We start from the raw sequence: 25942 nt of genomic DNA, 5'->3' as shown, positions 1-25942 counted from the left end.
AAAATCTAACTTACAGCATGTCTGTCCTAGAACATTTTTCGACATACCTGTACCCGCAAAAATGTTCGTATGTACCGTTGTTCGTAACACGAATGTTCGTAAATCGGGGAGCGTCTGTACAGTGAACAGTTCTGTATGTCCCGCATACATTTGATGGGAAAAAAATAAATATTTGAGTGTGTGCGTGTGTGTGTGTCTGCACGTGTTATTAAGATATATATTTTTTGTTAATGAACACTGCACGCTAAACATCCAATCAGTTTCACAAAAAAAGTACTTCAAAATGAAATAAAATAAAAAAAAAGGACACCTTTAACCCTTTCAGGGACAGTGGTTACTACAGTGGACATTTTATCAGTTTGTCAGGTTACAGGTTATCATTATTAGTACATGAAAGGGATAACCTACAGTGGTGTGTGACCTGCATCGCCGGAAGTTATTAGCAGTCAGCAGTCTGACAGATCAGAGCTGTTGCGAAATCTCTTTTTTAAAAAATAATTATTTTCATTCAAAGTTTGTTTCATCTCCAATTCACCGATGGCACTGGCAAAGAATTGGAATCTGGAGCGCCAGGAGAAGCATTTTAAAACGGTACATGTGAGCTACGAAAGTGACGTTCATGTATTTATCATGCTGCAAAAGGGCATGTTCGTACCTACGCATCTGTCAGGTCTTGACAAATGGAGGCAGCGATTTCCTTTTCACAAACTCATAAAATCTTGTATCTAACTTTATTTATCTGTTTCGTTCATCTTTGGGGCAGTTATGGCTCTTGCTCATTATGACATGCATGTGTGCGTGCGTACGCGTGCATATGCCCATGGGTGTGCATGCATGCGTGCACACGTGGTAATGGGATGCTCGCGGGAGGTTGGTTGCTTGCTTGAAAAGTAGATCTTTGGTCAGAAAACGTTGGCCACCCCAACTATAGTGGTGCACTAACCTGACTTGTGTGCGGGCAGTGTGGGATCGGTTTCCACTCAGTGACTGTGTGGATGTGGGTGTGAATGGGTGTTCGTCTCGAAATGTGCCCTGCTACTGATTGGCGACCAGTTCAGGGTGTAGTCTGCCTACCGCCCGAAGTCAGCTGGGCTCTAGCAACTCCCCGTGACCCTGTTAAGAATAAGCGGTTTTGAAAATGGATGAATGGATGGATGGATGCATGTAATGTAATGTACACTTAATATTGGAAGACAAAATACGGCAAGAAAAATCTAGCGATGTTCATTTATAGTTCCGTGTTAAACATTTGTGATGATGATGATGAGTACTCTCTCTTCCCCAAAACTACACACGTGTGCTAAATTGTTGGCAACCCTCCGTTCATAAAAGAAAAACCCACCGTTGTCACATAAATAACTTGAATCTGACAAAGGTAAAAATAAATACAAATGTATTAAAAACTTTCCATGCATCCATTTTCTGTTCCGCTTTACCCTCACAAGGGTCGCGGGGGGTGCTGGAGCCTATCCCAGCCGTCTTCGGGCAGTAGGTGGGGGACACCCTGGACCGGTTGCCAGCCAATTGAAGGGCACACAGAGACGAACAACCATCCACGCTCACACTCACACCTAGGGACAATTTAGTGTGAACAATCAATCAGCCTGCCATGCATGTATTTGAAATGCGGGAGGAAACCGGAGAACCCGGAGAAAATCCACACAGGCCCGGGGAGAACATGCAAACTCCACGCAGGGAGGCCGCAGCAGGAATTGAACCCCGGGACCTCTGCACTGTGAGGTCGACGCGCGAACCACTCAATTACCGGGCCGCCGTATTGAAAACTAACCAATGAAAATCAGACAACGCTTTTGAATTGTGGCTCAACAAAAGATTGAAGAAAAACAAGCTCATGGACAAACTGAGGGTACTTTTAATTTAGTATTTTGTTTTCTTGGTATACACTTCACTTTTTACATCTGTGAACACAGAGGTGATTTTCCTTGCCAAAAAGTTCAATTTTTTTTCTTCTCAGCTCTCCACAGGACATTCTTCCAGAAGATTTGTACCTTTGTCAACATGCAGTTTGGCATTTATTTCAATGATGTATTTACAACCCTGGCATCCTTAGAAGCCTCACACAAAGTCCATTTTTGCTCCAACAATATCACACTGATGTACCTTGACCTTGGAGTTCACCTTTAAAGTCTTTGGGAGATTGTTCTGGGCTCTTTTGTTACCATTTAACAGTTCCATGGATCTCAAATTCCATGGATCTAAACATGTGTCAAACAATATAAGAATATAAAATGTAGTTGCAGAAGGACCAAGCTGCTTGGCGATGGTTTTATAGCGTTTACTTTTAACGTGCTTGTCTGTAATTTCTTTTCTAATCTTGTGAGACAACTGACTCCTTCACTTCCTCCATGGTCCATGTTTAGTGTTGTACACATCAAACAGCACAGTGATTACTTGTCACCCTGACTGACTGACAACAATTTTGAAGACAGCCGTGACGCCAATTGGAGGACACACCTTAGTTGAACATGTCCATTTGGTTGAATTATTTTCAGTCTTTTCGAGAGGTACCATTTTTTGTATCCACACCTATTTCATGAGTTTGTTTGTTTTTTTTTTCAATTAATTCTGTTGAACCACTGTTCCAAAGCAATTTTGGCTCAATTTCTTATTTCTGTGACCACTGTGAAGTCTTCTTTCATGAAAAGATGGGGACCAAAAACTTAGTCCATACAACGTTGATATTTTTAGATTGAGAAAGACTAATAAAGGCTAACATTCGAGGAAGCAACTCCATCATCAGCCTGATGGGAGCGAGCAATTTGCATTGTAAAAACCACTGAGAGATATAATCTGACGTGTATGCGTGTCACTTTGCATCTGAGAGGTAGCATGATAAGGCAAACAATGATCCATAGATCCAAAGTCATCCAAAAAGACTCAAAGGTAGCAGGGATTCCAATTTTTAAAATCTTTTTGGTGCTTTAATTCCCTTGAGATCAATCACAGGCCATAATTTACAAAACATCGTTCATACATGTTGAACAGCCAAATATGTTTTTGCCCCCAAATCCTTACAATAATTCAGATTAAAAGATCATTATTAGATTAGACTTCTACTATTGTGCCGTATAATTATGTGCCGATATAGGAGAACAGTACAGTAAGTCACTGCAGTTACAGTGAGTGATTCAACCCAGCAGGTGAGACAGAACATTAACAAGCTATTGCAGTGTCCTCTATTCACCAGTCATAATTCTAACACACGTCATGTTGTTTACAACATTAATAGAGGAAATGAATCATTAACAGAAGGAACCATCAACGGTGAAGAGCGTATGAAAGGACTTGCTGAACGGCTTTACTGGAAGCGCACTCATAAAGGAATGGAAATAAGAACAGCACCCCCGGGAGCTCAGCTGCACTGAAAATTTCTTGGGAGATTCTTTTTTTTTTTCAGTGCGTTCTCAAGGACGTACACTGCAAATGTAGAAAAAAAAAGGGTTACGATGTCTCCAAAGGGAGTTAACTGCTTCAAATTATGGCACTAAAATGTAGTAAGTGATGTAATCCGGAATTAAGTTTGACGCACGACTTTCACTGAAGCGGTAATCCAAATTTATATCGGTTGGCGAGTTGAGGAATCAGGAGTATAAATCTGGCAATAAACAGGAATCTATGGTTAAGAAAAGTGGAAACGTGACAGAAAAAAGGAGATTTACGATGAATACAACATAAGGCGGTTCCCACCCGCCTGGTTTGTACAATACTGCTAATGTTCACCAGAATGAAAAAGTTTTAAATGACACAACCCTTGCCTTTTACCTCTTTGATGTCTCTCCGAGTGGGAGTTGTACCGTCGTCCTTTTAAACGATATCACGTTTCCATTGCAGCGTGAACTCTCACCGAGAGTGAGCCCACTTTTTACATGCGTGACCTTGACATGAGGTCAGACAGTAACAGCTGAAAGTTACAGAAAACAAACGGGGTACGATTTTACCAAGTGGAATGGTGGGTCAGAGGTCACACCAAGGCAAAAAAAAAAAAAAAATTCCAGCCCAACAACTCAAGATGCACTTTTGGCAAAGTCTATTTTGGTTCCATCAGGGCTACGAGATGTATTCTTTGACAAAATACAGTCAAGTATTTGTGCATACTCTTATGTATGTACATTCAGTCATAATTTGGATATAATAAAAAGTAGAAGAAAGACAGCAGCGAAATGAAAGGGCTCTGCATGCACATTTCTGCATTTGTTCGTGATACTGGTATGCTGCCATTTAAAGTGGACGCAACCTTTCTCATCCATCCATCGTCAATATGATCGCATTTGGGTTGTCGGCAAGTCTACGGTAGACAGCTTTCACATTCCTATTCATGCCCATACACAATTCTTCAATTAACCACCAAAACATGCTTTTGGAGGAGGAAGCCCCCCAAACAAAAACCCACAAACATGGTGAGAATATGCAAAGGAAGACCTGCGACGCGATTCAAACACAGAACCTTTCAACCGAGGAAGACATGTTAACAAATAGCCCACTGCGGTACCCAGAACAACCTTTTTCCACTTAGTATTTTTTTACGAATGAAGGATGACATTATGCCAATTGGTGGCTCAGAAATCCCCCAAAAGATTCCTTTTTGTTCACAGTGAACATGTTGCATTCCCACATTTCCGACTGGAGCCAATTCACAAGATTTAACCAAACGACTAAGACAAAGAGCAGCTAACATTGCAGAAAACACAAGTTCTGAGAAAAGCATTTAGCATTGAACAATGCAATGTTCTGAAAATGATGGTTCCTCTCAGAAGTGCATCACAAACTGCATGTCAAACATTGTTCCCGTAATTAGGAATTCCCCCATGTTGACAAACTCGTGTCTTTGTAACCAATTTTGTCTTTTCTCCATTCTTCCAGATGTCCAAAGTATGTAATCAATGATCAATGGCCCATAAAACCAGTGTTTGAAAAAAAATTATATATATGATCATGTTAGATCTTTTCCTCGTAAATATTCCCGACTGCTATTTCTTCCATTTAGCAGTAGACCTCCAGGAAAAATAAATACAATCAAAGCAAGGATTAATTACAGGCTGTTAAAAAAATATCAAATCGAATGGTCAAATAGTTCCATATCACATCAGCCAAAAAAGTAAACATTTTTCATTAATAAATCCTTCCCACAAAAAGTTAGGCAGCATATACAGTACACAGCAAAAAATAAAAGTCTCCCCGAAAACAACCACAACAAGCATATTTAGCTACTTAAATACTTCAGTGTTTATCAATTCCCTGAACCCAGGGGTGCCCATTACGTTGATCCTGATCTACCGGTAGATCTAGGACTCGTCCCAATTAGATCCGAAAGGTGTAGAGGAGAAAGAAAATAAAAACATTTGTGTGTCTTTGTACATGTTAGTAATATATTTTTTGTGTTAATGCACACTGCACCCTAATCATCCTATCAGCCTCATTTTCCCAAAGAAAGATTTTAAAAATAAAATAAAATAAAGCAGGTAAATCTTTAACCTACGGTGGCGCGTGACTATGTCAGCGGAAGTTGTTAGCGCTCAGCAGTCTGCAATTGCAGCTTGTGATCAGAGCTGTTGCGCTATATCTTTGATCGTCATTATTCTCATTCAGAGTTTGCTTTGTGTACAATTCACCGAGGGCACGGGCAAAGAATAGGAATCTAGAGGGCTGAGGGAAGCACTTTAAAACGGTACATGTGAGCTACGATAGTCAAGAGGCTGCAAAAGTGTCTAGTAAAATGACTAGTCTTTACCTTTGTGTTTTCATCCGCGTGTGTGTGTGTGTGTGTGTGTGTGTGTGTGTGTGTGTGTGTGTGTGTGTGCGTGTGTGTGTGCGTGTGTGTGTGTGTGTGTGTGTGTGTGTGACCGTGTGTGCGTGCGTGCGCGTGCGCGGTAAGGGGCGATCCCGGGAGGTTGGGTGAACGAAAAGTAGATCTTCGGTCCAAAAAGTTTGGGCACCCCTGCCTTAACCCAAGCATGTCGTATGCGGTTGGACGTTACAAGTGTGCAAAAGTCAGAGAGAGACATACAGCTGCGGCCCATTTGTTCTTTCTCAATTCAGACTCTGATTCGAAACATGCCTTGGCTCAACTGAAGGCGGAACAGACGACAGTTGGCGATCCGAAGTGCAGCGCAGGTTGTTTTGGAGAGGTCGCTGGGTAACATGGGCTTGGTACGATGCCAGGTCCCCGTGCTGCGACGGAACTCGCGGATGTAGTCAAAACTGGTACCTGTGTGCCCGCAACAGGTAACGCGCTCAGATGATTCATCTCAAAGTTGCTTCCAAGCATCCAGTTCATCGTGTTTGTGTTCCACTGACCGGTATCCAAGTCTCCAACCACGTAGATGCTGCCTCCGATGGGAACAGCACCGTACACGAATGATGAGCTGGTCTGGATACACAAGTTTTGGTCATCTAAGAACATCCACCTGCACAAAACCACATCATCACACTGGTCACAATCAAGTCCAGCTGCTCTCATAGTTGTTTTTTTCTTCTGACATTTTGTTGTCACATCTTACAGCACTAGCCATGATCCAGCGCCAGAGACCTTATGCAACATCTCAAGGATCTCATTGTTCAATGGAATCAGTAAGGACAAGATTACACAAGAATTTCCAAGGCATTAAATGCACCATGGGACAGAGTGAAGACAGCAATCATCCAACAAAGAAGAATAAAATGGCACCACAGGGACATGAACAAGTACAAGAGGAGACTCGAGTGTCATCGATCACGGCCAGTGTGGCAAGCTTTACAAAACATCACGAATTACAGAAGCGATGACGTAACAGCAAGGGAGCAGAGTGTGTCACTCGCAGAGGAACACAGCTGCTTCTTTTTTCTCTTTGGTGAAATCACAGCAACACTCATCTTACCCACCAGCGCCCCCACCGGGATCCAGCTGTATTTTTAATGATAAGAAGAAATATTAATATATTGCCTTTCAACGGACCCAGGGATGCTGAAACTATATTTGTGAAAGCACTTACTTTTTAATTTTTAAATATTTTATCATGTATTGCCCTGCGATTTGCTAGCAACTAGTCCAGGGTCCAACCACAAACCTAATGGGGAACAGTGGCTTCGAAAAATGCATGGCTGGATGTATCATTGTACATGATTATACAACGGATCGAACAGCTGCAAACCTAATTTCGTTACACACTACCTTAAAGTGTATTGCGGGGACAAAACTTCTTTTTTTCATCTTTTTTTACTGCTCAGAGGGCTGGAGCCTTTTAGCTACCATTTTTTGCAAAGAAAGTACAGGGTTCCCACTCTTCCACTTGCTTTTTATTTATGGTCCTTTTAATGACTTTTGAGGGCTAATTTAGCCACTTTTTAAGGACTTTTTCTCCATTCAGTAGGGGATTCATGGTGGATTTAATGCCTGCTCAGCAATATGCGGGCTGAACAGAAAGCCACATATCACTGAGCTGGTGTTCAAATCATTGCTGCCAAAGGAAGGGCACATCTTTATTTTTCGGGGCAATCAGCTAACCCTTTATTTGACATACTGTATGTCAAATTTTCATTTCCCTACCTGTATCACAGGTAGGAAAATAAAAAAACTTGAATTCATTCTCAAATAAAGTACTCTAAGAAAAATTTTAATTTAGAAAATATAAAACTTCAATTTATTTTCGAATAAACAGAACATTAAGAACAGAGCTAATGGTCATATGGGTCACCTGCACACACATTTTCCGACAAAACTATTTATTGGAAGGGTGGGGAAAATGACATACACAAATGAAATGAACACCACAGGTTAATTTCTAAGGATTTTTATTGCTTTTAGAAGCTTTCCCTGAAAATTAAGGACAATTAAGAACATAATTTTAAAAACTACTTTTTAAGGACTTTTATGAACTTTAAGGATCCGTGGGAACCCTGAAGTTTTTTCCAAAAGGTTAATTTAAAAATATTTCACATACATACGAAAGCGCGTTGCTTTACTGAAAAATATAATAATTCATGAAAAAAATATAAACCACCAATAAACCAATATTTAAAAGCCTTCAGGTCAAGACCTGCTGACTTATAGACAAGACGATAAAAACAACAGATTGCCTTTAGTTGCAAGCTGAAATGAATTAAAAGACACTTACTGACTTGAGTAGCGTCCTCCCTCAGAAAATGAATCCCTAATACTGTTGTTGGATGCGGAAGAGAAGCCTGCAGATACAAACCTCCTCATTTCATCATGGTAGAATTCAGACTTGCAGGTCATCATGTGACGTTGCTCCGGGTTGTCGTTCTCTTGACTTCTCACACCGCCAAACACGTAGAGCTCCTTACCGACGCCACAAGCCACAGATCCAAACCTAACCAGAAAGGGGTGGATGTCTTATCAACTTAAGAGTCATCATCATATACAGCACATGGTTTAGAAGCAAGACCTATGACTATTTGGAGATGAAATGCTCTGCATCCATCAGTGAAAATCCAATCACACCAAATTTTGATTGCCGATCACTTCATGAGTACGCTGTGCAGTGTCCATCGAAGTCACCAAAAAGTAAGTCTTTGTTGAGTTTTATGTGACGTTATCAAAGTGGTGGGGGAAAATGTGTTTGCCCGTCTGTCTGCATGACGCATTGGCTACACAATCCACATTAGATTTGAAAAATGTCATTTGCTTGCCTGCATGTGCTTCACGGTTTGCACTTGCTTTTTTTTTTTGATTTGGAGTTCTAAATGCAGTCACATCTCGCTCTGCCCTTGGTTTTCAAAGTGTAAAATCCAAACTTGCTATTGGCCCAGACGTACGTGGGGCGGGATGAGAGTCGGCTACTTGCATTAGAAAGGTACTCGTAAATTGGCTTCTTTGAGGAAGACAAAACATTTGACAAAAAGCATGGGACCAAAATATCCTTGTGACAAAAATGCATGTCTCCTTTGAATGAAAACTATGCCAGTGAAAAAAAGCTCAGTTTCAGCTGTGGTGCTGCATGGCTAAGTTCATGCAACACGGCACATTTATTTGTCAAGAGATTTAATCAAGGTACACATTCTGACTAAAAAACTGTCATAACTATTGCTCCATCATTCAGTGCAAGTTTAAAGCATGAAGCAGAGCTCGAAAACAAGTCAAACTGAAACTAAAACTGAATCTGTAGGTGTCATGACAATGACCACAAAGACGTTTCGATTCTTGTTGTGCAATACCGAAACACAGAAGGTCAGACAGTCTCAGTCAACCGTGTATTCTTTTTCGAAATTGAAAACACTCGAAACAAATTAAGACAAATGAATCTATTACAACAATGAAGGTAAGGTGAAAGAAACAATCTCAACGGCAAGTGTTTGCATCAGTAAATGTACCGGTAATAAAAAAGCCTCCTTCATTTATCACAAGCCTGGTAGATGCAAAACTATATGATTACCTTCTCTCCTTGAGCGGACAGAGGCCTGTCCACTGCTGGGTTTTGGGGTCAAAGGATTCAACTGAGTCGAAAAGTTTCCCGTAGGAACCGCCACCCATGGCATAGATCTTCTTATTCATGGAGGCATAGCAACCCACCTGGGGAAGGAGCGTGGGAGATCAGATTTACAGTATATTCATTATTTGGTCTGACAGGTTGCTGGTGCCATATCAGAGCAAACACAAAGCCACAAGATCAAAGAAAATTCCTGAAGAGCTGAAAATTTCAGCACCACCTCTAATCCATCCACCGTGTGTAACCTGGTCATTTGGAGCAACCACTCAAGAGGCACAACTCACTGCAGTCTGCGGCTGAATGTAAATTCTGGAATATGGAGTGTCCCTAGGACTTGTGAATGTCATAGAAACCCATGGAAAATAAGACTGAAAATACCTTATGTAGTGGAGGTGTAACAGGTATCAATCAATCACAGCTCACCTGTTGTCTGGGTTTGGTCATGAGACATGCCTGATAGGCACTGTTATGTAATTTGCAGTTAACGTCCGTCCAGCCATCCATTTTCCAAACCGCTTTATCCTCACAAGGGTTGCGGGGGGTGCTGGAGCCTATTCCAGCTGTCTTCGGGCAGTAGGCGGGGGACACCCTGAACCGTTTGCCAGCCAATCGCAGGGCACACAGAGACGAAGAACCATCCGCGCTCACACTCACACCAAGGGACAATTTAGAATGTTCAATCAGGCTGCCATGCATGTTTTTGGGATGTGGGAGGAAACTGGAATACCCGGAGAAAAGCCTTGCAGGCCTGGGGATAACATGCAAACTCCACACAGGAATGCCGGAGCCGGGATCGAACCCACGACCTCTGTGAGGTAGACGTGCTAACCACTGGACCACCGGGCCACCTTGCAGTTAACAGCTAGTGGCAAAATGGCCACCCCCTGAGATGGATAAAAACGGGGGGATTTTGCTGCTTAATTAATTTCCCACAACCGCAATAGTAATCACTATCCCGGGGGTTGGCAACACGCGGCACTCGAGCCACATGTGGCTCTTTAGCGCCCCCCAGTAGCCCCTAGAGCTTTTTCAAAAATGTTTGAAAATGGAAAAACGATGGGAGGGAAATGTAGTTTTTTGTTTTAATATGGTTTCTGTCAGAGGACAAACATGACACAAACATTAACGTTGCTGTAAAATGCTATGAAAATGTGTCAAATACAGTGATCCCTCGCTACTTCGCAGTTCGTTTATCGCAGGTTCAGTGCATCGCAGATTTTTTCAAACATATAAAATATATATATATTATTTATTTTTTTTTTAATATACATGGAGTACAGTACTGTATATGTTGATCTATGTGACTCGCTGTTGTTTTGCAGCTTCTAGCGGACCGTTTGCGGACTTAAAAAAAAAAAAAATTGCTGCCTTTCATGTGCAATTCACCGAGGGTACTGACTAAGAATGGGAATCTGGGCGGCCAAGAGAAGCATTTTTAAACGGTACACGTGAGCTACGATAGTTAGCACGCTGTGAAAGTGCGTCCTGTCCCGTGCCTCGTTCATCTTATCGGTTGTTATGGCTGTTGATCATTACGGCATGCGTGTGTAAGTGTGTGCGTATGCGCGCGCGTGTGCGGTAACGGTTCGATCGCGGGAGGTTGGTTGTTTGAAAAGTAGATCTTCAGTCAAAAAAGTTTGGGCACCCCTCCTCTAAAGGATGAACTGCAGGGAAAAAAAACACTTTTAATCATGAATAGTCGTTGTGTATTTGTAGCCGATTTAGTCATGTTGATAGCAGGCTAATATAGCTCATATACAGTAGATACATACAGCATGTTTTGCCTTCATTATAAGGCTTTTTATTTTTTGCGGCTCCAGACATATTTGTTTATTTTGGTCCAATATGGCTCTTTCAACATTTTGGGTTGCCGACCCCTGCACAATCCCAATGAAAAAAAAAACAAAAAACAGACTGTGGGGCTGCACAGAACATTATCATAGATTGAAGAGTGTTTTTTGACTTGACTTCCCCTTAAATCCATTTTCCTCGAGTTTTGGAGACTTCAAGTGTTTTTTTTTCTTCATAAGAGAAGCAACCAAAGTCCACCGTTCCCAGACTGAAGAAGACTGGAGACTGTTGTCAAATGGACTAAACATTTGGCATGCGCTCTCAAATGTTGCTGTCAGTCTCTTGGTGGCCTCCCTGCCCACTTTTCTTCTCATCTTATCTATTTTATTTTTGTACCCCTCACCTGACTGATACCTTTGAACAATGAGATGCTTTGGAGGCTCCTGCAGACCATGGCTTGTGCTGTCAGATGCGACTACAAAAAAATGATGGGAAAAGCCCTCAGAACAGATTAAATTTATTTGGGGTTAATAAGAGGCACTTTAAATAATGGCAGGTGTGCACCGAGTCGCATTTAACATGAGATTGGATGTGACTGGAGAATTGTAATCTGCTACAATCCCGGTTATACGAGGATGTGTGTGTGTGTGTGTGTGTGTGTATGTGTGTGTGTGTGTGTGTGTGTGTGTGTGTGTGTGTGTGTGTTTGTTCAATAGTGGACAGCTCATCATGTTATCAGGTTACAGGGTGGATGAACGTGGTAAAATCCTTCCGTTTGCTCAAACAAAAAACAACAAAGAAATCAACACTGTACCTTGTAATGCAGTGTCCCTTGTGTATGGATGGATGTCGGCTTTTCAGTTTGTCGTATTGAATTCAAATTCCTTCCTATTAAATTCACATTCTGATTCTCATCCACATTTGACCGCAAGTAGGCGTCTATGTTGTCATCTTACCGGAAATAAAACTACTTCCTGCTTCTCTGTCAAAGGATCACCGTGTAGTCCTAATTGTATAATGCTATGGTCAGACCAAAAGCAAACTAGGCATTTATGGCTGCACGTAGCCAATGTTACAATGTAAGGCCGGTGTGAGGTAAACGACACAGCCAGCTTCCAATTGCTGCCGAGGATGGGCAAAAAAGCTTGGATAATGGTGAGTGCATTAACTTGTTTACAGCCGTTAAACTGTCAAACAAGATAGTATTTAGCATTAGCCAAAGTAATACAACCACTGGCTACCGGATTGACTAGCGATGTTCAAACTTTGTTTTCAGTCTGTCGAAGGATCCCCTCCTTTTCTCCGCTGGAAGCAATCCCGTGTTGTTGCACGACAAACAAAAGCAAGCAAGACACGCGGTGCGAGCAGATATCTTGTGCTCGTTCTGAATCAAGCATAATAGCACTGAATCTATCAAATAAACTTCCCAAAGATAATGCACCTTATAACCCGGTGAGCCTTACGTAAGAAAAAGTATAAAAATAGAGTTATTCATTGATATTGCACCTGCTAATACAGTGTGCCTAACGGTCCAAAAAATAAAATTTCCAAAATAAAAAATTTTGAAGCCAGTGTCATGGTTGCTGCGGCTCTACTGAAACTGAGATGTATTTCATCTCAAAGTGCACGACCAAAGTGACGGCATGCCCACTATAGCAGTCTTGTCACTCAACAAAGGAGACTGGGAGAGGGAGAAAAACCTCACACTTGATATGCAGCTCTAGAGCAACACTCTTGAACTGAAAGTATCTACCTTTGGTACTTCTTTGGGGAAAATAAATCCTTGCATGAGTCTGAAACGTTAGTAAAAGTCATGACAACACTGGGCAGCAGAACTGTTCTCAGGGAAAATGCAATTTGATTTTGTTGGTAGCGTCACGTAGGGTCCAGTGACAGGCAACTTTTATGTCCTGCGCAGTCACATTTCCGCACTTATTCTACTTGACCGTTTATAGGATGTGTTACCTTGCGGATCATGGTCATACTGGTCTGCATCTTCCAGGTTTTGACGTGAGGATCAAACACTTCTACCGTGGTCAGTTCACTTTCTGCATTCTCCCCACCAAGAATATAAACGAGACCATCCAGCTCCACCACGCCAAAGTTCTGCCGAGTCTGCACAAATCAGTGTCACGACATTATTCAGTGCTCGTCGGCGATGCTGGAGCATGTCCAACAGTCATATTTTCGATGGAATTCAAGAGTGTGGAAAACAAAAATAATTCACTCAGCTCGTTAAACAAAACTATATTCCAGGGAATGTGGAAATAACCTTTAACTTTAAAGGCATACGAGGCTGTAAAACATGCCTTGTACGAATAATTACAATTTGGAGCTAAACAAAAGTCAGCAAATGTACAAACGATCATGCAAATGCATGCTATCATATTTTGAAAACATAAAATAGAGAAGATCAAAACACTAGCTCGACAACAAACTGGCTGGTATTTTTTTTCATCTTTTGTGCGTGTCACCTTTAATAAAATACGGTCGTGGGTGCATCTACTTGGATGCATCTACTCAAGCAGGAACTGCTACAGAACTGGCGCTGAGCAGTCTGGCGGGTGTTTACACATCTGTCGAGTGACAGATATTGTCACCAGGGCAACATCATAAAGCATAAGCTGTAGTCATGACACTTTACAGGTGTTTAATTGAGAAGAAGGTGAAGGGTGAGTTCGATGTGTCCTCTTCAACCTCTGAGCCCTGCCGAGTGGTGATGGTCATAAAAATCTCAAGCCTTGAAATGTCTCCAGGGCAACTAGTGGTGTGCAAGTTGTGATTCCATCAGATCACGATACATAAACAAAAGGTGAAATACAAATTGTGCGTCGTGATGAAACGGTTAACCGATAAAACCTGATATTTAGTTGAATCTATTGATATTTTTAAGTAATCCATCGCTCATTGTCCGAACCATTTGCATTGATTATAATTGGTTATTATTTAACACTTTTATTTAACTTGTCATACGCAATCAAATGGCAAACCAAAACTAGCAATAGCATCGGCAGATAACATAGCAAAGGGATGATGAGTTAGTTCTTGATATGATGGCACCGCGCTCAAAAATCATTATGGTGACATAACCTAAGTTTGCATGTAAACAACCTAGGTTGTTGATTTAAAAGATATGCCTTGGGTTAAAAATGCTCGCATCTTCTCTTCATTCGCAAACAAGGATAATATGGTCAAGTTGTGCATCGAGAGAGCACTCTGCTATTGTTGGTGTGTTGAAGCCTGCTGGAATATCAGGGGTTTCCAAACCTTTCGGGTCCTGGGACCCCTTACAAGGATTCTTTTTTTTTTACAAAGACGTCCTCATAATGCAAACACCAATTAATCATTACTATTTTGTGCACCCTAAAATGCAATGCAAATTATTTCAATAGTTTTGCATGTTTCAACCTAAATATAGATGACCTTTTTAATAGAAAGGAACTGAATCAAATTCAATGTTTACCTATTGTAACCAGTTGACAGACTTGCTTCCACTGACGAAATGACCATGAAACAGCCAGTGTTTAATAAAATATGATTATATAGATAGCTGTGATCATTTTGGTCATGATAATCCTGATATCAAACGTTCGTACTATTTAACCTCGACTTAAGTGAAAAGACAAGATTGCAATTCATGCATTTGAAAATGCATGAATTGGTCAGCATACCTGTAACATTGAGGGGATGGGACTCCATGTATTGGACTCTGGGTCATACTTCTCACCAGTGTCCAAGACTATGTTGTTCTCGTCTCTCCCACCCACCACAAATAGAAATCCCTCTAAAACACAGGAAATTCAACATTATTCAAAATGTATTACAGTACTTATTTGTACAGTTTAGACCAGTGGTTGTGAACTGCTGTCACCCTGGGACCCACATCATCCTGTTCTTGCAAAGTCATGACCCACTTTTATTAAAGTTGAGAACAATGAATCATTTTTTTTGTGTGTATGTCCAAGTAGCTTCTAAAAAATACATGTACCGTAACTTACATTTTTAAAGACAATTTAAAATTAGTTGGACATACTGCATAAAAATATTTTATGAGCTATGACATTCACTAGCCATGAGCTGCATTGATTTTTTTTTGTTTTTTTTCTGAGTAGCTAGTGACCAGAGTGCAAGTGAGTAACATTTCCTGATGCTTATAAAACATTGTATATTCTACATGGGAACTTGGTACACTTGTATTCTGGGGAAAAAAAAAAAAAAAACATTAAAAAATTAAAAACAATACACTTTCGGGTCCCAACCCTCCAGTTGAGAATCACTGGTATTGATTTAACCTATCATTATAAGCCCCAATTGAGGGGGAAAAAAACAATGAACTGAGTTAAAAGACAATTTCTGCATCACTGTTATGCCCTGTCGCCCTGTCACATACCAGCAGAGACCACCCCATGACCCATACGGGCGATGCTCATAGGCTGCAGCTCAATCCAGGCTTGTCGATTGGTGTCATAAAGTGGACACATGCAGCGAGTCAGAGCTGTGGGCTTCCTGGTCCTGTATGAAACAAACAAATGTGCACTCATCTAGAGGAACTACACGCTCATTTTAACATTAAGAGCATCAAAGTTGTGAGGTCCACAGATTCGGGTCAAATAGTTGAGTCCAGAGTTCAAAGCAAACATGGTGAAGCAGCATTTAGTTGTTATGCTGCACACAAATTGAATAGGACACCAGTACAAGAGAAGTCAGCCCCATCTGTGAATGTTTTTAAGTCAAAGTATAAAATAGACGTTTTTGCTTTGTTTTTTAATCATGCTTGTGATTTAGCTCTTTTCACACGAGAAAGTCAATTTTCTTTTTATTTTTTATTTTTATTTTTTAAATCCCTGCTATTAAAAGCCTACAACTAGTCACCTTTGTAAAAGCAGACATTACCTGTCAGATTCGTGGTTCACTGGCCCCTACTTCTCCACAACTGAATGGGGAATATTCATTCATTCATTCATTTTCCGAACCGCTTGATCCTCACTAGGGTCGCGGGGGGTGCTGGAGCCTATCCCAGCTGTCTTCGGGCAGTAGGCGGGGGACACCCTGAATCGGTTGCCAGCCAATCGCAGGGCACACAGAAACAAACAACCATTCGCGCCCACACTCACACCTAGGGACAATTTGGAGTGTCCAATCAGCCTGTCATGTACTGTATGTTTTTGGAATGCGGGAGGAAACCGGAGGACCCGGAGAAAACCCACACAAGCACGGGGAGAACATGCAAACTCGACTACCGGACCTAGCGTTAACTTTCAAAGATGGAGTTACAAACCCGATTCCAATGAAATTGGGACATTGTATGAAACATAAATAAACACAATACAATGATTTTACAAATCATGTTCAACCCATATTTAATTGGATACACTACAAAGACAATATATTTAATGATTAATGACATGACTTGCAAATCATTGTACTCTGTGTTTTTATTTATATGAACACAATGTCCCAACTTCATTGGAATTGGGTTTTTATCTTGACAAGAGATGTTGGTTCCCTTCGCTTGTGTGGTGTTATCTCCAGAGCAACATGGAGGAAACTGCTGTGCAAGCTATATCATCAAACACAAGGCGATACAACAAACCTGATGAATCATTTGAACATGTAGCACCAAAGTGATGAATTGGAAAGTATGAAAATGCAAGCAGAGTTTGCACAGCCTGCCCAGATAAACATTAGCGGTTTAGCTGCTAATAACTATCCAGCAGCCCCCCGACAAATCTATCATGTCATCTCTGGGTCATGCATATTTGCAAGTAGCAATGATGTTAAGGCAGTACATAGCCTCGGAACTTCAAAATGATGTTTACATTTTAAAGTACATTCATCATTCCAGATGGGTCCATTTTTTAGTAGTACACCACGTTATTTTATCTTATTTTATTGTAGTTTGTTTGAAATTCATGAATTTTTTTTATGTTACTAAAATGTTGAATTACTCTATAATTACCTTTGTTGTCAGTACCAATGATTTAAAAGTGGCAATTTAAAAGCAACGTGAGGTCGATTTTTATAGCTTTTATACTAGACAAAAGAAAAACAACAACTCTTATTTTAGCACAATGGTTGAACAAATTAAGTTTTGTGATCACTCTGGAGTCACGATTGAACCAATTTCCACATCTTACCTACGATCCTCTCCGCCGACAACAACAATGCACTCAGAGTAACCTCGAGGCTTGAAAGCAGCAAGAAGAGCTTCGCCTTGTAGCTGACTCTCCGCAAGCACTGGCTGACAGTGCTCTCTAATCACCTCTCTCATCAGCGGCTCCCCCAAGGCCTAAAGGGATATGATGACACATGCACACAAGTTAAAACCTGGCCTGGCGAGAAATATCTGTTCAGCATGAAAACCTAAAGCTATAATGAACTGAATGTGCAGAGTGGACATTATACAACAGGGGTCCCCAACCTTTTTTGCCCCACGGACCGGTTTAAGTCAGACAATATTTTCAGGGACCGGCATTTAAGGTGTGGCGAATTAATACAACAAAATAATATGGTATGAGCTGCATGAAAACTGTGGTGTTTTCGAAATATAATAATAAACACAAGGAGCGTCTAATCTGGTCGCAACACTCTTATCGCTCTGGTAATGTTTAATGCCTTCAAAATACGAAACAACGCAAATTCAAAGTGCATGAAAATGACGACTCACCACAGCCCCGAGCTTGATTTTCTGCAATCAGACACTCCCATCTCGGGGTAATAGGAGACAATGACACCTCAAGTGTGTGGTTTATGTCCAGTCTACTTCGTAATTTTGTTTTAGTCGCCGTTGCTGCAGAAACTCCCCACCTCACACAGGTAGGATGTCGGAAATAGCAACAGTGCTATTGTGGCAATCTCAGAGTATTCAGCCATAACTTTGATCCAGTTGTTTCGAACGTACTTTTAAGGCCGCTGTCATTTGTGATCTCCAAGCAGCTTTTTTACTCATTTTGCGGGCTTCAGTGTTTTGTTTTTGAGCGTCATTGGTCACGTGACCGAGAAGTGTGGTTTGACGTGAGTCAAGCGTGACACAGACGGATGTAAAAGAGAATCCGGTAATTTCTCAAAATAAAACATATTTCGTGTTCCGAAACAAATAAAACAGAAATAAGGCAAGTTCTTTCTGTGCGGCCCGGTACCAAATGCCCTGCGGCCCGGTAACGGTCCGCGGACCGGTTGTTGGGGACCCCTGTTATACAACACAATGCAAAAGAAGAGTCAGTTTCAGCACCTGTTCTCTCAGGTAGCTTGCATCCAAGCCTTGCAACCACACTGCAGACATCACTTCCCTCATGTGCACCTGCAATTAGATAAAGAGATTTGTTTAAACATTTAAAAAAGTCAGTACAGTGCTGCTGTTTTCTTGATATACAGCACATTAGCTGATAACAGGCAGCACGGTAACAGTAACAGACTGTTTAGCACGTCCGCTTCACAGTGCAGAGGTCATGGGTTCGATTACGGGAGCCGGCCTTCCTGTGTGGTGTCTTCATGTTCTCCCCATGCCTTCATGGGTTTTGTCCAGGTACTCCGGTTTCCTCCCACCATTCCAAAAACATTATGGAACACTCTAAATTGTCCTGAAGTGTGATTGTGAGTGTAACAGGTTGACCTGTTTATCTACATGAATGTGTGCCCTTCGATTAGATTGACAACCAATTCAGGGTGTACTCCGTTATTGCCCAAATTCAGCTGGGATAGGCTACAGCACGCCTGTGACCCTTGTGAGGATAAAGCGGTTCATATAAAGAATGGATGGATGGAAACATAAACTTTCCAAACTAAGAACAATTTAGCCATGTCATCACTCACTGCACCTGCAGGAAGTGAAATCTTTGCAATAACAGCTTTCATTGTTCTGATAAGAGTTTTTACAAGATGCTGTAATGTTTGAGAGATTTCGTTATTCATTCAAATGAGCAATTGTAAGGTCAGCTCTCATGATGTCGAACCTGAGAGCTTGGCACATCTCTTCAATGTATCTGATGGGCTTGCCATCAGCAAGTACAGTAAATGCACTTTTTAGGACCGAAACCTCAATCGCAGTTGTGTTTTGTTTGTTTGTTAGTTTGTTTGTTTTTAAATGTATTTTAAATTGGGCCATTATGGTGGTACTTAGAGAGCTAAATATTTTTTGAGGTGTGGCTTGGTGAAAAGTATTTGAGAAACCCTGCTCCAAATTATGCTAGATTAGAGGGGTGTTGCTCATAAAATAAGGAAAATAGTGGCGGCCAGTGGAGTAATGTATGGGTTACCTTCATTTAAATCACGAGGGGCAACAGTCAGTAAATTGTTACTATTAGAGGTTTAAAATTTGTGCTTGCATGGCTTTTCTTGGCGTCCTCTGACCGATGGGAATGTTGGGTTGTTTGTCCAGACTGTACCTGCCATGCAACTGGCTGGTGAGCAGTCCAGTGTGTAATATTAGGTAGGATAGTAACATAACTATCAGTGGAGATCCACTCAACACAAACCTAATGAGGTTTAAGTTGGGATAAAAATATGTATGTGCAATTTGGGAGTTTGTGTGCATGGGAAAGTTCATGTGTCCTGTGAATGTGAAAGTAGCCATATTAAAGATGTGCATATAAATCCAGCCTTGGTAGTATTTGGTCATTAAAAAAAAAAAGAAAAAAAAAAAGGCTGGACATCTGAATTGAATCAATAATAAACAATAAAAACAACTTCAAGAACATAGTAATTAATTAATCAAACAGAAGCTGGACTATATACTGCCTGCATCTTAATTCTCTACAAACACATGATGGTCAATTGTATCCATCCATCCATTTTCCGATCTGCTTATCCTCACAAGGGTCGCGGGGGGTGCTGGATTACCCTGAAAAAACCCTGAGAAAACTCACACAGGCACGGGGAGAACATGCAAACTCCACACTGGGAGGTCGGAGCTGGAATTGAACCCGGTACCTCTGTACTGTGAGGTCGACGCGCTAACCACTGGACCACCGATGTTCAATTGTATGCCATAAAATATGTGGGAACCGTTTAGGGACAGCCTTTTGATGTCGACTGTAACTGTGCGTGGAGTGGACTAAGTTGCACGGAAGCCTGACCTCAAACCTGTCAAAAGTGTTCTGGATTAACTAGAAACCGATGGTGAGCAAGGTCCAACATCGGTGAGCACATACCCTGCGAGCGTCTGGATCGTGGCTTAACCATCGCACCACAGCCTCCAGCACATGCTTCTCATTACCGATGTTAAGCTTCTCCTCAGCCAGCACCTCGCACAGTCGGTCATGAGACAACTCCCTGAACTCCTCTGTGAGCGCCACGTCACGGAAATGCGTGTGCAAGTACTCTGTGGCAGTGTAGTGGACATGATGTAGGCAGTAATGGAGGGAAAAAAGACGAATGCCGATACAGTTCTCTGCTGTGATGCAGCTTTCGAGGAACTGGCAACACAGCAACTTGAGCTCAGTCATGAGGAGCAGGTCAGATGCTTGTACCATGTCCTGGATGGTGCCTTCACTTAAAGTGATCTGTATGGAAAGGTCAGTCAGACGTTAAAACACAAGTACCGTACATAAACAACAGACAAGGTGATGTCGTACAAACTGAAACAATAGGAACCACGCCTGAAATCTAAGATGCTTCTGAAAGCATCTGCACTCACTTCACCACTGAAGATGAAGTCCAGAATCTGTTTCATAATGGGCATGGAGACCCCCTGTAGCTCAATCCTGTATGTTGACCCATCTTCTTTTGGAGGATTGTAGTTCAGTTTGGTCCTAGAATTGAATCATGAACATGAGCAGCCCATTGGCCCTCGTACTTTATTGCCACATTGAAATATTTACCATGAGTGCAACCATGAGGGGAATGAAGCTAAAATGTCTCAGTCATATTGTCTCACCTAATATAAGGGCTGGCTGCAGCCAGGATGTTTTTCTGAACAGGAAGCTCCTCACCGTCCACTACCAGCAGTGCATCATGGAAGCTTTGCTCTTGCCAGAACGTGCGAAGAACTCTGAGGAGGTTCTGGGAATGTTGAGGGTCAAATACCTTTGAACCAGGATCGCTCGATGCAGAATCTGGCATGTCTGGACTTGGAGAAGTCTGGTTGTGTGCTCTTAAATCCTGATCACTAATGACAGTTTGCGGATCAGTATTGTGAAAAAATAGCTCAATGACAAAAAAAACAAACACAAAAAAAAGGTTGGAACCAATCAGATTAAAGACATTGAATAAAAAATGGGACATATTATGCACACGCTTCAGGTATGAAATTAAAAGATTAAGTACATCCTATATCAGTGGTTCTTAACATGGGTTCGATCGAACCCCAGGGGTTCAGTGAATTGGTCTCAGAGGTTCGATGGAGCCTCTGCCATGGAGGTTAAGACATAAAGCGACTTAACATGCCAATTAGTTATGACACGCCCGCCTGGCCATCACTAGCTGCAGATAATCACATTACATTGCTTGTCCAATCAGTGCTGCGGGAAATTTAGTTCGCTCAGTAGTCACCATGTGACTGTCGTGATTGTACGTTATACAATTTTTTAAAACTATACTTTTGCCTTGTAATTTTATTGACTTTTTTCTGTTTTTAATAAATGTGTTTTTTTTTATGTCTTGGATTTGTAATGAGGGGTTCGGTGAACGTGCATATGAACTGGTTGGGTGAACCACTGTCCTATATTATCTGCCAAATTCTGAATGTTTCTACTAGCGAATTGTCAGGTGTGTCTGCCTCACTATAAGTAGCTCAAATAATCACCACCCCCACAACTTCTCAGCCAATAACTTGGCAGCAATGCTGGCCAGAGTGAAAAGAGACACTTTTAAATAGTAGCCGAAACACTATCATTTCAAAGCCAAAGGTTAAGCAGAGCTGCAGTATCAGTGCTAGCACATCTTTGCATTATTTGCATAGGTTTACATAGGGCTGATTTCAGCAAGACAAGAATATGGTGTGTAAATTGTGATACAATTCTTGCTTCTTGGTGTAAGTTGACAATTATGTCACAGACATGCTATTAAGACGCATTATAAAGTATTTGTCGTCTAAATTTTATTATTTTTTAAAATATCCTTTATTTTAATAAAACGTGGAGCCATGCAAAAAGACAAACATAACTACGTTAACGTCGCCCTAAAAAAAAAAAACGAAACAAAACAAGAAAACAATCCGAATTTACAACGACACGCCACAGGGGAGAGTAGAGAGCACATTATCTCGACTGTCCTGTGTAGGAAGCCAACATGACTCACAAAAACCGGTTTAATAGACAGCGATTATTGTATACCACGCATACTGGAAATATACGCAAGATGGCGAATCAGTACAATATGTCAACGAGAAAGACGAATGGCATGTGAGATTAACAGAGGGTAACACACAAACTACCAGGTGCCCAAATGGATTTTAGCCCATTTGTTGGTCAAAGACTCGGCTAGCAGAAGGTTTATTTTATTGTGATCTTTCCCCAAAATGACACATTTTAGTTAGCAATATAGTGCACACGAAAGTGCTCGCAGAAAAGGTCAATAACTGTGTGATTAATATGAATATACTGTATTCCGCTATTACTTGATGTAGGTTTACAATTGTTCAAAACTTGCAATGTCATTTATGAACGAATCAAAAGTGTAAGAGAGATATGCCGTACCTTGAGATGGAAAAAACGCGTCACTCTTTATAATGGGTGCAGTCTGTGCGAATAACCCAACTACATTTTAGACCGCACACATCACACTGTTTTGAGAAAATCAAGACAGGGCTTGTGTTGCATTTGAAGCCAATGGAAAATTGTATTATTCATAATCTTTCAAAAACTTAACCAGTGTAGATTTGATTTGACAGTGAAAATATAAATTTTCTATATTCAGTAAGATAATCTTTCTAAAAGATTCCTGAACAACCGAAAACAAATCGGTCTTCGTAATTTTAAAATATTGTTAGGACAGACTTTTCACTGTACTTGAACACACCATCTGCGTGACGGAAATACGTATGTGAGTAGCGTTCAAATAAGCTATAGGTAGTTTTAGTTTGTTGTTTGCATTCCAAATTAGCACTTTTGGCAGTTATAAATAATCACAGTGCTGAAATATAGTTTATATAATTTTCGTAAGAAGATAAAACGATTCTAGGACGCAGTACTGTATAATGTTCATATTCCAAAGTGTGTATGCAAAGACGACATGAAGCAAAATGGAACGAAGCCATAATGTTAGCGTCACACGAGCATGACAAATGCTTCCGGTGTGTGTATGCTCCATTGCTCCCATCTCACCGAGCCTGCAGCAACAACTGGAATTCGAGAAAGTAAGCAAAAGTAATGCGACTTAAATAATATAATATACCTCTGTTAAAATAAATTAAGGAGCCGTATCTAAGTAAAACTGCTTGTTGTTTAACCGCTTACACGATCGTAATTCAAATACTGTATAAATATTGTATTGTATTATATTGTATTATATTTATATTGTATTGTATTATAAATATTGTATTTAACGTGAAACGATAGCGACACATTATTACATGTGTATGTGTATGTATTGTGTAGTGCTAATAGTCTGTGTTATTGTTTTTGTTTCATAGATAGTCTGATGGAACGTCTGAATGTCTTCAGTGATTGCCTAACGGAATAGTAGTAAAAAAAAAAAAAAAATTGAATCCTCAAACATGTTCCGCCGTAAAAGGGACGTACTGGCTCCGTGGATTGAGCGTCTCATCCAGAGTTATGGCAGTGAGGAGGGGACCAGTGATTGCAGGACGCCGAGGGCTTATGTTACAGCTGTGGGTCAGATGTCAAATTCTGAAGCTCGGCTCACAGAAGGCCCCCCAAATCTGATCTTTCTATCTGATGGCGTAGTGCAGATCCCCACCTTTCTCACCCCAACTGCCGTGGAGTATCTTCAAAGGGATGAGATTGAAAATTTCAGTAATCTGATCAATTGTACCGTTTACGTCGCAGGCCACGGACTGAAGTTTCACACTGCCACGGACCCGACTAGATCCAAGTTCTTCTTGTCAGCTGGAAGGATTACAGTAATTTCAGTTGGCCCAACCAAACCCCGCACCCCATGCTGCACCACTTTGCGTTCTGTGCAACAGAAAATCTATGAGACATGGAGGGCAATTATGGTCCAGGAAACGCAGGACTCTCTAGCGAATCTAAATGACTTTAATCTGTCTGAGCTGCTTGGGGAGTGGCAGGATGACAGTTTTCAAACCGTGCTTCAGGATGTGCAGGAGAGACTGATGATGTTTAGGTTGGCAATTCTGGGGGTTTCCTCATTTAATGGCCACCCAACAGTGATTGAATCAGACATGTTCAGTCCCACAAGCTGGGACATCGAACGGGAAAATGACACGGGATGTTTCAGCATTCCGATCACATGTCTCCTCATCCCAGAAGGACATGCCATGCATGGACAAAAAGAAAGCGCCAACATATCGACAACCGATGGGGACATGATGTTGAATTTGCAGCCTTCGCCGTGTACCCGATCCTCTGTTGATCCTGTGGACTGGCAAACTGCAAAGCTTCCGGAGGGAGCGGGAGAAGTCCAAAACTGTGGAGATAACATCACCGATCCTGACAATGTATGTGTCAAGTTGACCAATAAGGACATCACACCATTAGAGAAACCATGGGAAATGTTTCCTCCACCTAATGGTTTTTCTTTCTTGGGCATGTCCCAGGAAGCCATTCCAATACAGTCTATGCAGTCCCACCAACAAAACTGTCATCTGAGCATAACCAGTACCCAACTACCCATAACGAGCACACAATCTGAGGATTTACACCACAGCAAAGAGGACCATGACTCATTTCCGCCGTATCAAAAACCGCCATTCTCATCTGGCAATTGTAACACAGGAACACCAACTAGTCACACCGCTCCCGAAGAAGAGCAGTCCTTGATTGGGAATGTAGATGCGCAACAAGAAAATATCGGGAGACAACACAGAAAGGCAAAAAGAAAACTGAATCTTGAGTGTGCGCAAGAAGCGCAAACGACAGTTGCAGTGGAGGAAGATGAGGCTCAGGTCATGGCCTCTGGCACTGATGAAGGCGGCATTCACGTTGAAACTTTGAGTGCTGAAAAAAGAAAAACTCTGACTGTTCACGCTGGTGGAGAGCCGTTCTCATACACTTACATGGTGTCTGGGCAGAATCTTCACGACTTTAGCAAGTTTCAAGTAGCAAAATCTCTGCTGGCGTGGGCTGTCAAATATCTTGTTCCAAAACAGAGAACACTGGACTGCACCCTAAGTGATTGAAACGCCACTTTGTTATTCATAATTGATATTTTCATTGAAAATCTGTTTCTTAAGAAAGTTAAAGATTATAAATAAGAATGTTTGTGTGTTTATTTTACATCCTGCATAGTTTCTAATAAAATGATCCTTTTTTTAACAGTTAAGATACACTGCCACATACAGTGCAGCTTTTTATCTCAAAGTTTTTTCTTCTGGAACACTGTTAGTTAATAGTGCTTAACTCATTGAATCTTTAAAAGGTGCTCACACTTATCAATTTGCTTATTTGGAACCTTCTAAATCAGGGATGTGCAACCTTTTCTGAACAAAGATCTACTTTTCGAGCAACCACCCAACCTCCCGCGATTGACCCATTACCACACATGCACACATACACGCGCACACACATGCCACGATGAGCAACAGCGATAGCGACCCCTAACATAAATAAAACAAAAGTAAAGTGGATACA

The 25942-nt window shown here is 41.3% G+C and overlaps 2 protein-coding genes across 5 annotated transcripts; one reads left to right on the top strand and one right to left on the bottom strand.

Annotated features, from left to right (window-relative positions):
- Nucleotides 1-5965: 5965 nt before the first annotated feature.
- Nucleotides 5966-22987, bottom strand: gan (gigaxonin). Of its 2 annotated transcripts, none has more exons than XM_019878184.1 (13): nt 22868-22987; nt 21109-21339; nt 20869-20983; nt 20384-20734; nt 18466-18534; nt 17372-17523; nt 15625-15746; nt 14906-15018; nt 13200-13349; nt 9390-9526; nt 8193-8327; nt 6316-6425; nt 5966-6226 (listed from the first exon to the last, which is right to left on the bottom strand). In XM_019878184.1, exons 2-13 carry the CDS (start codon nt 21291-21293, stop codon nt 6054-6056), a joined length of 1812 nt encoding a protein of 603 aa, XP_019733743.1. In that variant the 5' UTR covers nt 21294-21339; nt 22868-22987; the 3' UTR covers nt 5966-6053. The 2 variants fall into 2 exon arrangements, with proteins under 2 accessions (XP_019733743.1, XP_019733744.1); XM_019878185.1 differs by having other exon boundaries at nt 21109-21332.
- A 249-nt stretch (nt 22988-23236) lies between these two features.
- acd (ACD shelterin complex subunit and telomerase recruitment factor) lies at nt 23237-25634 on the top strand. Of its 3 annotated transcripts, XM_019878188.1 has the most exons (3): nt 23237-23536; nt 23803-24898; nt 24971-25634. In XM_019878188.1, the coding sequence occupies exons 2-3, from the start codon at nt 23887-23889 to the stop codon at nt 25489-25491; spliced, it is 1533 nt and encodes a 510-aa protein (XP_019733747.1). In that variant the 5' UTR covers nt 23237-23536; nt 23803-23886; the 3' UTR covers nt 25492-25634. The 3 variants fall into 3 exon arrangements, with proteins under 3 accessions (XP_019733747.1, XP_019733746.1, XP_019733745.1); XM_019878187.1 differs by having other exon boundaries at nt 23242-23526; nt 23803-25634; XM_019878186.1 differs by having other exon boundaries at nt 23242-23536; nt 23803-25634.
- The last annotated feature ends 308 nt before the right edge of the window (nt 25635-25942 follow it).

Source organism: Hippocampus comes, unplaced genomic scaffold (assembly GCF_001891065.2).
Source record: "Hippocampus comes isolate QL1 unplaced genomic scaffold, H_comes_QL1_v1.1 scaffold37, whole genome shotgun sequence".
In the NCBI taxonomy this organism is placed as follows: Eukaryota; Metazoa; Chordata; class Actinopteri; order Syngnathiformes; family Syngnathidae; genus Hippocampus; species Hippocampus comes.
This window is presented reverse-complemented; position numbering and strand designations above follow the sequence as displayed.